The sequence below is a fragment of the Ursus arctos genome, unplaced genomic scaffold, assembly GCF_023065955.2.
Source record: "Ursus arctos isolate Adak ecotype North America unplaced genomic scaffold, UrsArc2.0 scaffold_23, whole genome shotgun sequence".
Taxonomy (NCBI): Eukaryota; Metazoa; Chordata; class Mammalia; order Carnivora; family Ursidae; genus Ursus; species Ursus arctos.
Window position 1 is genome coordinate 46,402,666 of NW_026622908.1, and position 12,525 is coordinate 46,415,190.

General features: G+C 58.2%; 1 protein-coding gene across 4 annotated transcripts in view; it reads left to right on the top strand.

The window, feature by feature from the left end:
• The window catches only part of NAP1L4 (nucleosome assembly protein 1 like 4), a 44,251-nt gene extending 35,361 nt beyond the window's left edge, over positions 1-8,890 (top strand). For 2 of the 4 annotated variants that reach the window (XM_026482934.4, XM_044378381.3), the window contains 3 exons: positions 2,057-2,086; positions 2,527-2,583; positions 7,724-8,890. In XM_026482934.4, coding sequence (XP_026338719.2) covers positions 2,057-2,086; positions 2,527-2,583; positions 7,724-7,762 — 126 coding nt within the window. In that variant the 3' untranslated portion in view covers positions 7,763-8,890. Of the gene's footprint in view, positions 1-2,056; positions 2,087-2,526; positions 2,879-4,185; positions 4,220-7,723 lie in introns of those variants that run through there. The other 2 variants (XM_057317229.1, XM_057317228.1) reach the window with 2 other exon arrangements.
• The last annotated feature ends 3,635 nt before the right edge of the window (positions 8,891-12,525 follow it).

Genomic DNA, 12,525 nt, shown 5'->3' on the forward strand with positions numbered 1-12,525 from the left:
GCTTAGCGGCCAGAGGCAGTGAAGCCTGCTTCTCACACTTTCTGTGCTGACGGTCCCAACCTGGGGCATGGCCCGTCCAGTGTGTGAGCTGTGTAGTCCGAGAGTCGTTGGCTCGGAAAGGCTGTTTGTCCATCCCTGGGCCGGGAGGTGGTTGTGGGCAGAACGTGTGGGCACCCGAGTCAGTGTAGTGTTGGCTCGTCCAAGCGCTCAGGTGACCGCCGAGGCTTGAGCTGACACCACAAACTGTAGACCGGCACGGTCCCGTCGGACTCCCTGTGATGACAGAGCACAGAGCGGTCTTCGGCCTGCCTGCTCTGTCCACGGTGGTGGCACCGGCCCCATGTGAGAATGGAGATGCAGGACGCGTCTGTCGGCAGCTGAGGACCTGCGTGTTCACGTAGCCCAAAAAGTGTGCGGACGACATGTGGAAGGCGCATCTCTAGACCAGTGGCCTCCGTGCTTTTTTGATCATACGTCCATCAGTTTTAAAACTTGAATGTGCAGCTTATCTGTATGTATTTACTTAAAATACAGGCAGAGTGCATGGTGCTGGTGAGCCGTGCGGTGGCTCTGCTTGTCCTCTGCATATACGTCTCCGCTCCCAACGCCTCTCGTGCAGGTGCTGCTGCTGAGCAGTGTAGTGGAGGGGTTAGGAGGGGGCACCCCACTCAGGCCTTCTGAGACCAGCGTCCTGGCTTCACCACTCAGCCGAAGAGCTTCTGCGCTGCGGTGTCCTCATCGGAAGGTGGGGTTGATGGTGGGGACTCTGGTGGCTCGTCAGGCTCGTAGAACACCTGTCGGCACCATTACTGAGTGCGCGGTGGGATAAAGGTCAACTTGCACCATTACTGAGTGCGCGGTGGGATAAAGGTCAACTTCCAACTTCCGTTGGAAACCTTGCACAAGCACTGGACATCGTTGCAGGAGAGATTGGAGGCAGGAGTGCTGGTTTTGTCTTCCATGTTCTTCCAGCTCACCTTGCTCGTCCCACAAGCTCTGTACCCCCACTTTGGAGCCCTGGTTCTACATCAGTGTGAGATGTGTCTGCAACAGGACCCTGCAGGCCCCTTCAGGTCCAGAGTGAAATGAGCTCCTTAGAACCTCAGAAAATCCACACTTGAGCTTGTTGGAGGCTAGTTCCAATCTCAGCTAAGATGTGATTGGCTACAGGACCTCAAACCAAGGTCTTTCCCTGTCGGAGGCCGGTAAGGGCACCGGGGCGGGCTTGGACCCCTGACGGCCCAGCTGGTGCGGGAGGGCGTGCACGCTAGGCCTGCCGTCTGAGCTGGGCCCCACCAGCCCCCAGGCCCCTACAGGTTTTGTGTGAGCTGTCACTAGGGAATACACGTGCAGGCTCCAACAAAAGAAATGTTCCTAAGAAGAAGCCTACTAAATCTTGGGGTCTCGTGCCATGCAGGGTAGTGAGGAGGTTTGTTTTGTTTCATCTTTGATCTTGATCTGACTCTGATGTGTGGAGCTTGAGTGAGAGTCTGACCTGTGATGTCTTTGGACCTAGGAAATTTGTTCAAGACCAACCGATGGGCTTCTCTTCTATGCACTTAAACACCAAGGTTTTGTCACGTTTTCAGTATGTAAACATTTACCTTTGTGTGAGTTAAAAATAACCATTGAAATTCCCGTATCTGCACAGTAACATCATGCTCCTGGTTTGCTTAGATGAGCCAGTTTCCCAGGTGATCCGAGTGCGTTCTCGTTCTGACCATCTCCTTTCTGCACCCTTCTCCATCCTTAGGCCTTGTTTGGAGTGGTTTTCAGATACCCAGCACCCTATGAACACAGCAGGGCTTGTGAACAGGCGGCCCCGCAGCACGGGCCCCAGCCCGGCCCACAGTGTCGGAGCTGAGGTGCCCAGTGGCAGACCGTGCCCCCCCGAGAGCTGGGTGTGGAGCGGGCGCTGCCCTCTGCCCAGAGGCCAGGCTGCACGTCCATGTCCCCCAGGCCTGACCAGTGGGGGGCGCTTGACGGGGACTGTGCCTGGGTCAGGCTGCCCTCTGGCTTTAGAGACCTAAATCTTGTTTCCTTTTTCCTTTTTCAGTTTGAAGAGGGTGAGGAAGGAGAAGAGGAGGTAAGACGTGGCCACCGTGGAGAGTCCTTTCCCTGAGGCCGTGCTAGCCTTCCTCTGCTGGAGCGGACGGAGGTTACAGAACCACCAGTCGTACCTGATGTGTGTGGAGCTGCCTCCGAGCCTCCACCCTGTCGAAACCGGGGGGGGGGGGGGGGGGGGGGGCGTGTGCACAGCAGGTGCTGTCCCTGTGTCCAGTTGTTGATCCCTCGATGGGCTTAGGAAAACGCTGCTCAGGAAACGGTGGTCGAGCAGACAAACTGCGTTTTCAGTGGTGTGTGTGTTATCGCTGAGAACCACAGGTGCCCAGAAGAGGTGATGTAATCACTTAGGGACAGTGATCATTGATTTCTGCTGATGGAAGGGTGGCTTCCGTGTGGAGCGTGTAGATCCACAGGAGTTTAAATCCCGTGTGTGCAGCTCGCTCTCCCCCTTTTACGCAGGAGCTGGAAGGTGACGAGGAGGGAGAAGATGAGGATGATGCCGATATTAACCCCAAGGTCAGTTGGGGGGCCGCCCCACCCGTGACTGGCGTGCTGCTGCGACGTCGGGTCGCGTCTCCGTGCTCTAGTCAGAACACGAACAACAGACCAGGAACAGGCTTGAGTGACCCCTTCTGTAGGATTTAGTGCTCAGTGTGGGTGTCCAGTGAAGGCTTTCCCAGCTCGCTGGCAGCACGCTCTTGCCGTCAGCTCGTTCCGGAGAGCAGCACTGTGCTCCAGACCTGTAGTCCACTCGGTGGAATGGCTGAGCGACGACGTGAATAAGCTGTTTCTTGTGTTTATTTTTGGAAAAGGTACAAAGAAGGAAATTTCGGGGGTTATTTTTTTAGCGAATAGAGTAATAAAATTGTAGACATAGTTTTACAATTGCCTTTGGGCTGAGACTATTCAGAAGCTATGTCTAAATATTTCCAATTATTGAAAATAAATTGGGAAGCTTTGCTTTAAAAAAAAAAACCCCAAAAAACCAAAAACAGAAACAAAAACACAGACATTGGGCAACCCCATTAATTTTACTTGGGAGTCTGGTTGTTTACTGATGGTCAGATCAGTGTAAGTGAGGGCACTTTGCCCCTTGGCTCAACCCTTCGATCCAGGACCGCTTTAATGCAGCCCTAAGGCCGTAGTAGGACATCCTCCGGGTCGCGAGCGTGAAGTCGATAGCTCTCTGCGTCGTCTTGGGCTGCCAGAGCACTAGCCTTACCTGCCGTTCATAACCTGGATCTCAGTTTAACTAGACTGTGTGTGTGTGTCCGTCCTCCGTTTTTGCCCGAAGTGGAATGTGCACTAAATATTGGTGTAATAACCGAGCTCTGTAAGTGTTCTTGTTTTTCTTTTTAACACCAAATGTTTCTGTAAACGCATGCTTTACAGTTCAGCTCCTTCTAGGAAAGGATGGGAGGTGGGTTCAAACTTTTTTAAATGTACAATATAAATACTACTCTGGGACTAAGCTCACAGCAATGCTCACCTCTGCACAGTCGGCCTGTCTGGCACGGGGGGCCGTAGTGCAGGGGCCCCTGTGCTCGGCTCTGTGACACAGGGGCCCTGGCTCGGGTGGCTCACACTGGGCTGGTGGGGGGTGCTGACGGATTCTAGAGCAGAGACAGGATGGTTTGCAGTGGGAGCTCCGTTAACTCCGTCACTTGTCGCTTCCTTCTCTTGTTTGTCCTTTCCTGTCTCCTGCCACGTCTGTTTCTGGAAGCTCGTTCTCTCACAAGTCGTCCGGCACCTAGAGGGTTGTGAGGGCTGGCGCTCCCTGGGTCTTCGTGTGTGCTGTTGGTTGGGGGAAGGTGAGGGATGATAAATGGGTCACTGGTGGGAGGTGCCAGGACCGCCAGCCCTGCGCAGCCGGAAGGGCCCGAGTCTTGTCCTTCGGAGGGATTGGTCATGTCAGATTCTCCACACGAGGAGGTAAACGAGGGAGAAGGGATGTTTCAGTATGGAATGTACAGATATGGTGGGTTGGGGTTGTTCATCTCAAGCTCGAGAATTTGTAGCCCTTTGTGTCATGAGAAAGTGGCTGTTTCCGCCTGTATAATTTTGTGCATTTTGTTTTCTTTTATGCTGACACTTCCTTTCAATTTTTTCCCCATTTAGGTGTAATTTTTGTCTGTTATTCATGCATTTTTAGGTAAGGTGGAATTCCATTCATTCCTAATCCAATCTTCTGATCTGTGCTTTATAGCAGTGCCTTGTTGTGACTTTGTGGCTCGAGGGAAAGCTGCTGGCCAGGCACACTCGTGTGTGCTAGGCTGAGCGCACGGCCTTCTGAAGAACGGTACTTTTGCACAGGTGTCCGTTGTGTGGACTTCGAAAACTGACTGTCAGAAACTACATTTGGCTCCTGCCTCCTGAGCCCCGTGTGTGTTGCTGACCAAGGCAAAGGCGTGACTGGTGTGGCGTTCTCTTGGGGACGGGCCTGCCCTCCAGGAAGAGCGCAGAGCGCGTGGGTCAGCCGCACCCCGGGCAGTGGCCCGCAGCCGCTGTGCTGGTGCTTGACTCGTCTCTGTCAGTTGTCTCCTTTCTAACTTCAGGTGTGCTGCAGACCAGGAGGTCACGAAGGGCTGCCCGCACTTGTGACTGTGCTGGAGTTAGTGTCCCAAAAGCTGCGGTGGCGGCGTGGTGTGGTGTTAGTAACGGGCGCTCCTGCGCGTTGTTGGGGTGCTCTGACCGCGTAGGGAAGAGCTGGGTGCTGCCCACCCGCCACCCCTGCCCCCCTTGGTGCGGGCCATGGCAGCTCTGTCCCGGCCATCGGCTCTCTACCGTGTGGGACACTGTCCTCGCGGAGCTGGGGGCAGTGGTCAGGAGATGCCGCAGGAGGCCGCGGGCTCGGGGGCTGTGCCGAGCAGCCGCAGCCAGTGTGTAGAGCAGGGCCTGTGAGAGCTGGAGCCGGCGCTTACGGCCGCAGGTGGCGTGCTGATGCCAAGGGGCGTGCAGACTACAGGCCTTGGAGCGTGTCCGCCTTGCCTTCCGGAGCAGCTCTGGCGGGCTCACTCTCATCAGGAGCTGAGCAGTAGCGCGGCTGCCTCCCGGCGAGGAAACGTGGCTAGGGGAGACAGCAAACTCCGCACACCCTGGGTGTTTAAGGAGTCGGGGCTGATCGTGGATGTGCGTACACGACAGTGTGTTCGATTGCTCTTGATTCCTGCTGCCTCACTTGTCTGAAGAGTGTCCCCCCCCCCCCCCCCAGCCACACTCTCCCACCCTGCTGGTCACCGGGAAGCATCCCTGACCTGCTCAGCCCGTGTCTCTGGGACGGGGGCCGTCCTGTGGCGCAGCCACCGTGAGCAGCCCCGGCACGGCGCAGCAGGATTGGCCGCCCTCGGTAGTGTCACCAGACTCCTGTCAGGGGCCCAGCTGCTCCAGTGCAGGGGGCTGTCTCCTCTGCAGTCATGCAGGCTCTCGGACCCCGGCTGTGTGCCCCTGGGAGGCTGTGGGGGCCAGCTTTGTGCTTGGCGGCTTGTTTTCACCCCTTCTTGGGCAGTTGTCCTCTGTTAAAACTTGGCTTTTTAATGGCTCCATGAGAGGCAGGATTTGGGCTGGTAGTTTGTGCCTTGGAGACCCCGACTCCTCTCCCTTGATAATCAGGGGCATTGAGTGACCAAGCTGCCATGAGACTTTGTGGCCTGAGACCCAGGATGCTGGGCTTTAGTTGTAGTCCTGTTTTGGGATGTGTCGCAGGCTGAAAACCAGTGATGTCTTGTTGATAAAATTCACATCAGAAGCTTCGGGGTTCTGCGTTGACCTTACAGCCCAGGACTTATGTCCATGCGGATGCTATCCCCAGAGATGGGGCCTCCAGCAGGCTTTATCTCCCAAGCTTCTGACTGTATTTTAAACAAATGGGTAATCTGTTCTCCTGGTTACGGTAAGCACACGAAGCGATTGAGACAGCGTATGGTAAATGGTATAAAGCCCGATATCACAGAATGCTGTATGTGTATAACTCACCTACGCACAGAAAGGTGCAGCAGGAGGGGTCCCTCCCGTCCTGTGCCGCCCCCCTGTTCCCACCACGTCACCCTTCAGAACCACTCCCTTAGCTCCATCTTCTCTAACCCACTTCCGTTTTGCAAATACGATTGTGGAAATACACGCACTTCTCTCCTTGCCCTGAGAAAGCTGCCTGGGGGCGCCTGGGTGGCTCAGTCGTTAAGCGTCTGCCTTCGGCTCAGGTCGTCCTCCCAGCGTTCTGGGATTGAGCTCCGCATCAGGCTCCTCCGCTGGGAGCCTGCTTCTTCCTCTCCCACTCCCCCTGCTTGTGTTCCCTCTCTCGCTGGCTGTCTCTCTCTCTGTCAAATAAATACTTAAAAAAAAAACAACAACAACTGCCTGATGCTCCCCCCACCCCGGCCCCCCCACCATGGCCACTCGACAGCTGGCGGCTCCTTGCCGTGGCCCTAGCCTGGGCTGCCTCCAGATCCACAGAGTTTGACTGTGATCTTTTCCCGCCTGGATTTCTGGTCAGGCGTGTTTTGTTTTAGGGGCCTGCGTTCTTTAGCAGTATTTTAGGTGAGCATGTGACGCCAGGGCCAGGACCCCCTCCCAGAGTGGCTCGCTGCTGGGCAGAGACCTGGGGGTCCCGGCCGCATCCCTGTGCTCTTTTCCATAAGACTTACAATGAAGAGATTAGACCAGGGTCCAAGGTCGTCTCTCTGCATTCATAGCACGTAATTTTTTTCGTACCTTAAATGTGATTTCCCAAAGAATGGAGTCCCAGCTTCAACCATAGAAGGTGTCTGTTACCTTAACCCCGATGTTTGCGGGGTTTTTTTTTATACTCCGTAGGCTTGTCAGATTTTATGAGAGTAATTTGTAAATTGGTAGCCAGGAGTTAGAGGCTACTGATCAGCAGATGTATTTGCCTGGAGTGATGAGTGGTCTGCTTGTCTGTCAGGCTGTCGTTGGCCTGCACACAGAATGCATAGGACTACGGGATGTGCTTTAAACGGTGTGAGATGTGTCAGTTTATACTGCAGTGAATGTGCTCCTCTGTTGCGGGGAGACATGGTCTCTCCCTGCTACCTTTCTGGAAGGATCGAATTCCCACTTGGGAGGGGGCTGGGGGACCGGGGCTGTGTGCGGGAGCTGGCCTCCCGGCTTTGGGCTGCCGGCACATACCATCAGCAGGGAGCACTCCGGAGTGCTGGCCGGGGACGCCGGGGCTGCTCAGCCACCTCTGGCCCACCCCAGGGTGGTGCCTTTTCATTTCAGGTGCTGAGCCTGCCTTAGGGGTGGCAGGGGACCGAGGGGGAGCCGGCTGCTCTGTCACGTGGGCAGGTGCGGGGCGGGGGGGGGGCGGGGTGCCTGGGGCTCTGAGGCTGCGGTGCCGCTTTGGAGCACGGGCTACCCCCACACTGATGAGTCTCTGTGACCCTGAGACGCTCCTCCCCCCAGGGCCTGGGCTGTGACTTAAACTCCCGGGCTTGTCTCCAAACAAGAAAGGGAGCCCTGCTGAGACTTTGTTTCTGGGAGGTTGACTGATTTTTTGTTACTCTTGTAAAAGTACGTTTGCAGTAACCATTTTTTCAGTAAGAATGAAGGCAGCAAATTGAGTCTTGGTTTGCATTGTTGGTTGGAGATACGGGGTTGATGACACTGGTTCCCTACAAGTCCTGTCTTCTCTCTTTGACAGAAGGAGCCCAGCCAGCCCTCCGAGTGCAAACAGCAGTGAGCAGCGAGGCCCGCAGGTGCGGCGTCGGAACTCGGCGGCGGCGGCACCTCGGTCGGCAGTGCTTGCTTCTAACTTGTTCTCAAGTGCATGGTTTTGACCTTAACTTTTTCTTTATCCTTATTATTTTGCTTAACCTGTACAGTGGCAACTTAAATGCATTTCAGAAATAGGAGGTTTGATTCCAGCACCCTCTACGGCCTTGGGTGCAGCTCAGTGGACTTTCCCAGGCCCTGCCTTTGGAAGGGCCCCGTAGACCCCGGGGGAGAAGGGGCGGCGGAAGGTCAGTTGATGCCAAGGGCAGATGTCTGGGGGTGTGGTTCCGGGGCATCTAGAAGCAGCCACACCCCTCCGCAGTCGGACTGGATTCTTCCTTCCCTTGAGGAAACCCGTGTGCTTTGTGTTTCCCATCACTTGGTCTCCTGTGCTCTGTCCCGGAAGAGATGCGTGGACTAGGGTCCTGCTCTCCTTAGAAAGTTCTTTCTCTGGTTCTGTCTTCCTCGGGGTGGGGTGGGGGGTGTGGCGTGCCCCAGCCCTGAGGCGCAAGTGTTTGTGGTTCATCCTCGTATTTATTTATTCTTTCCTGCTTGTGAGGGCTTGGGACGCATGCTGTCGCTTGTCCTTACACTTTCTGAAACCATGTGTGTGACTGGTGACCTGGTGACTCGCCAGGCGGGGTGGTGGCGGCTCCCAGGGGAGCGAGGCCTGTATGGAGGGAACCTCGCTCTGTCCTGCCTGCGCTGAGGGCAGGAGCGCGTTTTTGCGACACACAGCCCAGCCGGCGTGGGGGGCGGGGGGGCGCCAGGCTTCTGTGGTGAGGGGCCGGGGCTGGGAAGTGCTGCCCTCCTCCTCGTGTGCACATGTCGGGTCTTGCTTTCTCAGTACCCCCTTTTTTTGGCCCCGTGCTCATCTTGTCTTAAAAGCCCTGGGTTCAGAGCGACCTGTTCTTGGCTGGCGTGTGGGGTTTCCGAGTGTGTGACCATGGTCTCTGGCAACCGGGGACACCGTGTCCACACTGTGACCAGGCCTGTAGAGTGCTCAGCCTTACTTATAATACATTTGTAACTGAATACGGTGTTTTCAATTTGTACAGAATAGTTAGAATATTCTATTAAAGTTGTGAAACATGAACCCGGCTCTGTGCGCGGTCTCTCTGTGGGAGGACCTGGTGGGAGGAGCGGGTGGGGCACTGGCACTTGCCCCACCCGGCAGCTCTCGGGCTGCGCTTCTGTGTCCTCTTGAACTGTATCTCTAGAGCCCTGGGGATGGGCAGGCCCGGGCTTCAGGCCTCTGCTTTTCCGGGTCGTCTTTGAGGCTTTTACAGCCGGTTCTTCAGAGGGGGCTACGTTTAATTTGCCCATTAGGCCTGCAGACCCACTTTGCTTAGGGGTGGCAGGGGACAGAGGGAGCCGGTTGCTCTGTCACGTGGGCAGGGTCAGGGGGTTGCCCAGGGCTCTGAGGCTGCGGTGCCCTTGCTACCTCAGGAAAGAATGTGCTTTCCCCCAGGAGTGCCCCATTTCTCAGAGTTTGTGGGGCTGTACCTTCCAGATCCAGAAGGTTCCAGGAGGGAAAATTCCTGCATAAAGACCACTTTTGATCTGTCTACTCACTGGTACTTCTCTGGTGGAACCTCTGTCCCTTCCTCAGAGGGAGCGCTCCCCCCAGGAACACCTGTTGCGCAAGCCCTTGCTGGGTACCCGCCCGGGGGCCTGGCTTCGCCCTGGGAGTGGCCGGGAGGGAGCAGGAAATGCCACACAAGGGATAGGAATAGCCATGCTTCCAGCGTGCCCCAGACAACTAGAACCAGAATGTTCTCTGTTCTTGAAGTACCCGTGCGTGAGCCCCACCTGGGCCTGGCCCCCAACCCGAGGAGCCTGCGGGTGCCTGGGGTGCCTTGTTGCGGCTGACACAGAACGAAAACCCCACCCCCGAGGCCAGTGTGCAGAGATGACGCCTGCGCTCTGCTCCCTGTCCCCTCAACTGGGAGCACCTCTTGAGAATGGCCCCCCGGACCTCCAGGGCAGCTTCTCGTCCCTGGGAACCCTGACTGGTCGGGGCTCCTCAGGTTCTCCACATGTCCTGTTCCCCTGAGCATCCGGAATGCACCCATTCATAACAGTGGCTTACAAGGGAATTGCACAAAATCAAGTGCCTGGGTGATTTGCAGGAAGTTCGCAGGGACAGTTCCAGGTCCAGGAGCATCCCATCCTGCTGGCCCCGGGGGTCACTCCTAGCATGACCTTTTAGGGGAGTCCTTTCCTGCTGGCTCCTGACCATCTTCCATGGGTGACGGACCCACATTCACCGTGAAGCAACAGCACTGCTCAGCCCGAAGGCTGCGGGGCCTCGCTGGATTTACGCGGGGCCCGTGGGAAGAGTCCCCTCTGATCGGCACAGCGCCAGGTGGTAGGAGCCGAGGAGACAGGCCCCGGGCGCGGGGGGTGAGCTCTGCCAGAGCCCCCTCTGCCCCGCGGTGCCTAGGGCTTCACCAGAAGTCGGTGTGCATCGGCCGGGGCAGGAGTCCACACTGCGTGTGTGCCGAGTGCATGGGATGACTGAGGGTGGGGGGAGCCTGTCCCTTCCCTCGGAGATTGGCCGCGTCAGTGCCCGCCTACCCACAGCGGACGTGGAGCGTGCCCCTGCGAGCGTGTGCTCGGGAGCGGGCACCGGCCAGCCCCGTGCGGGTGTGCACCTGTGCGCTCGTACACGCAGCGGCCGCCTTTGGAGGCTGAGCTGACTGGGAAGCCGGAGAGAGCGGCTGGGCACCTGGAGTCAGTGGGAGGGACAGCTGGGCTTTCTGGCTGTGGGCGGGCGACTGCATGGTGTCGGCAGCTCCAGGCGTGTCTTCCTGTGGGGCCAGCACGGACGGACGGCGGGAGGGGTGTTGGGGTCGTGGCTGTCTGGAGTGGGTTGTATTTTCCTGCGGGATGGAACAGTGTGAGCGTGTGGGCCTCATCACGGAGCTGCGTCCCTGTGGCCTCCGGGGCCCCAACCTGGCACTTGGTGGCCCCAGGTGCGTTCGGATGGCAGGACTGCAGCTCGAAGCCCTGGGAAGCTGTGCCTTCCCCACTGTCCCCCATGGCACTGTCTCCTGGCCTGTCCGTGAAGCTGTCCTCTGGTCTCGCCCCTGGGCAGTCACAGGATGGGGAAGGCAGGCCTTCCAGTGGCCCAGGAGCCTGGCACCCGTCCTCTGTCTGGGCCTGTGCTGGTGCCTCAGGGAGACTGCCACAGGCTCCGCGGGTTCCTTCAGGCTCGCACCGGAAAGGCACAGCCGCCAGGAGGCTGCGGGGAAGGGGGCACTTGCAGCGGCTCTGGGTGGTTGCTGGCTCTATGGGGGCCAGGCCTCTGTCCTCCCGACCCCCTGCATTGCCTAGAGCCAGGCCTACCGCCCCCACCCCCGATCTGGGTCCCCCTTCTGGGTCGGGCCCTCGTGATGCTTTCAGAGGGTTCCATTGAGTGTCCAGGGCCGCCTCCCATCCCCATGGCCTCTGCGGCCTGCACCTCCCTCCTTATGTAACTGTCCTACACAAGACGATGCCCACTCGGACTTGGGCGAAATCAGGTGGCTGCCTCTGGGCTCAGCTCTGGGCTCCGCTGCCGGTCCGTGTACGCTAGTGTGCCTGCCTCTGCGCCCGGACTGCTGCAAGCAGCTCAGCTGTGCCCCGGTGGGGTGCAAGGCACACGCCCGCAGCGGAATGGTCCCAGCCTGGACTGGGTGAAGCCAGACACAAGGAAAGGCCTGCGGAGGACCTGTTTTTGTGGCTTCCTGGAGGCCGTGCAGCAGCGGGGACTGCAGGGGGCAGCGGCTGCGGGTTGACGAGAGCACCCTGGGAGATGGGAACTCTCAGCTCTGCTTTGCTCGGGTATGTCTGGTTGTATGTGTGTAAACTGTGCCGCCGTGAAGCTGCTTTTTCAGAAGTGCCCCAAATTGGGGTCAGTCAACTTAAAATTCTGGTTTTTCCCTCGAGTAAGTTAGGAATTGTGGCCGCCCAGGGGGTGGCGGAGATCGCCCACACCCCTGTCCACACGTGTGGCCGGTGGCTCAGTGTGTCCACATGCTCCCTCGTGCCCAGCGCCTGCCCCACTGTGGCAGCCAGTCTGCTGTCATGGCGCCAGGGCCGAGCAGAGCCCTGCCCTCCGCCCTCCCCTGGCCAGCAGGCCCACTCCCCGTAGGTACCAGGCTGTCAGAGCCAGGCAGGGTCAGCCCCCTGGCTTGTGCTCCCAGAGAGCGCCCGGGCCTGGGGAGGCTGCGCCAGGCCTTGCCCCTCGGGGAGACCAGGCCGGGCTGGGGGGGGGGGGAGGTGAAGCCCAGACCTCAGCCAGCCTGTCTTGGTGATACCGCTGGCCTCTGACCCGCCCTCTGCTCAGAATGAGCCTTCCCTGCTCATTCCCAGAATGAGCCTCCTTCGCCCTCGAGTGCCCAGTGGGTGACCTGGAACAGCACGAGGTGGGCCAGAGAGGAGGCCCCGGGGCCGGCAGCGGGAGAAGTTCCCCCTGACCTGGCCTTGAGCTGCGCCCCCGAGAGGGGCTCTGCCGGAGAGGGCTGGCCTTCAGCCACACCTGAACTTTGGCCGCTGCCTTGATGTTCTTTCAAGCAGGACTTCCCATCTTCCTTCTCTAGACGTAGACGCGCCCTCTGTGCGCCAGCCTCAGGGAGCTCAGCCGTGTCAGTGGGGGAGCCGGAGGGACCCCAGACGCAGTCACTGGGCCTCCCGCCCACCAGGAGATGCTGGCAGGCAGCAGCCCCCAATGGCAGGGGCTCCAGG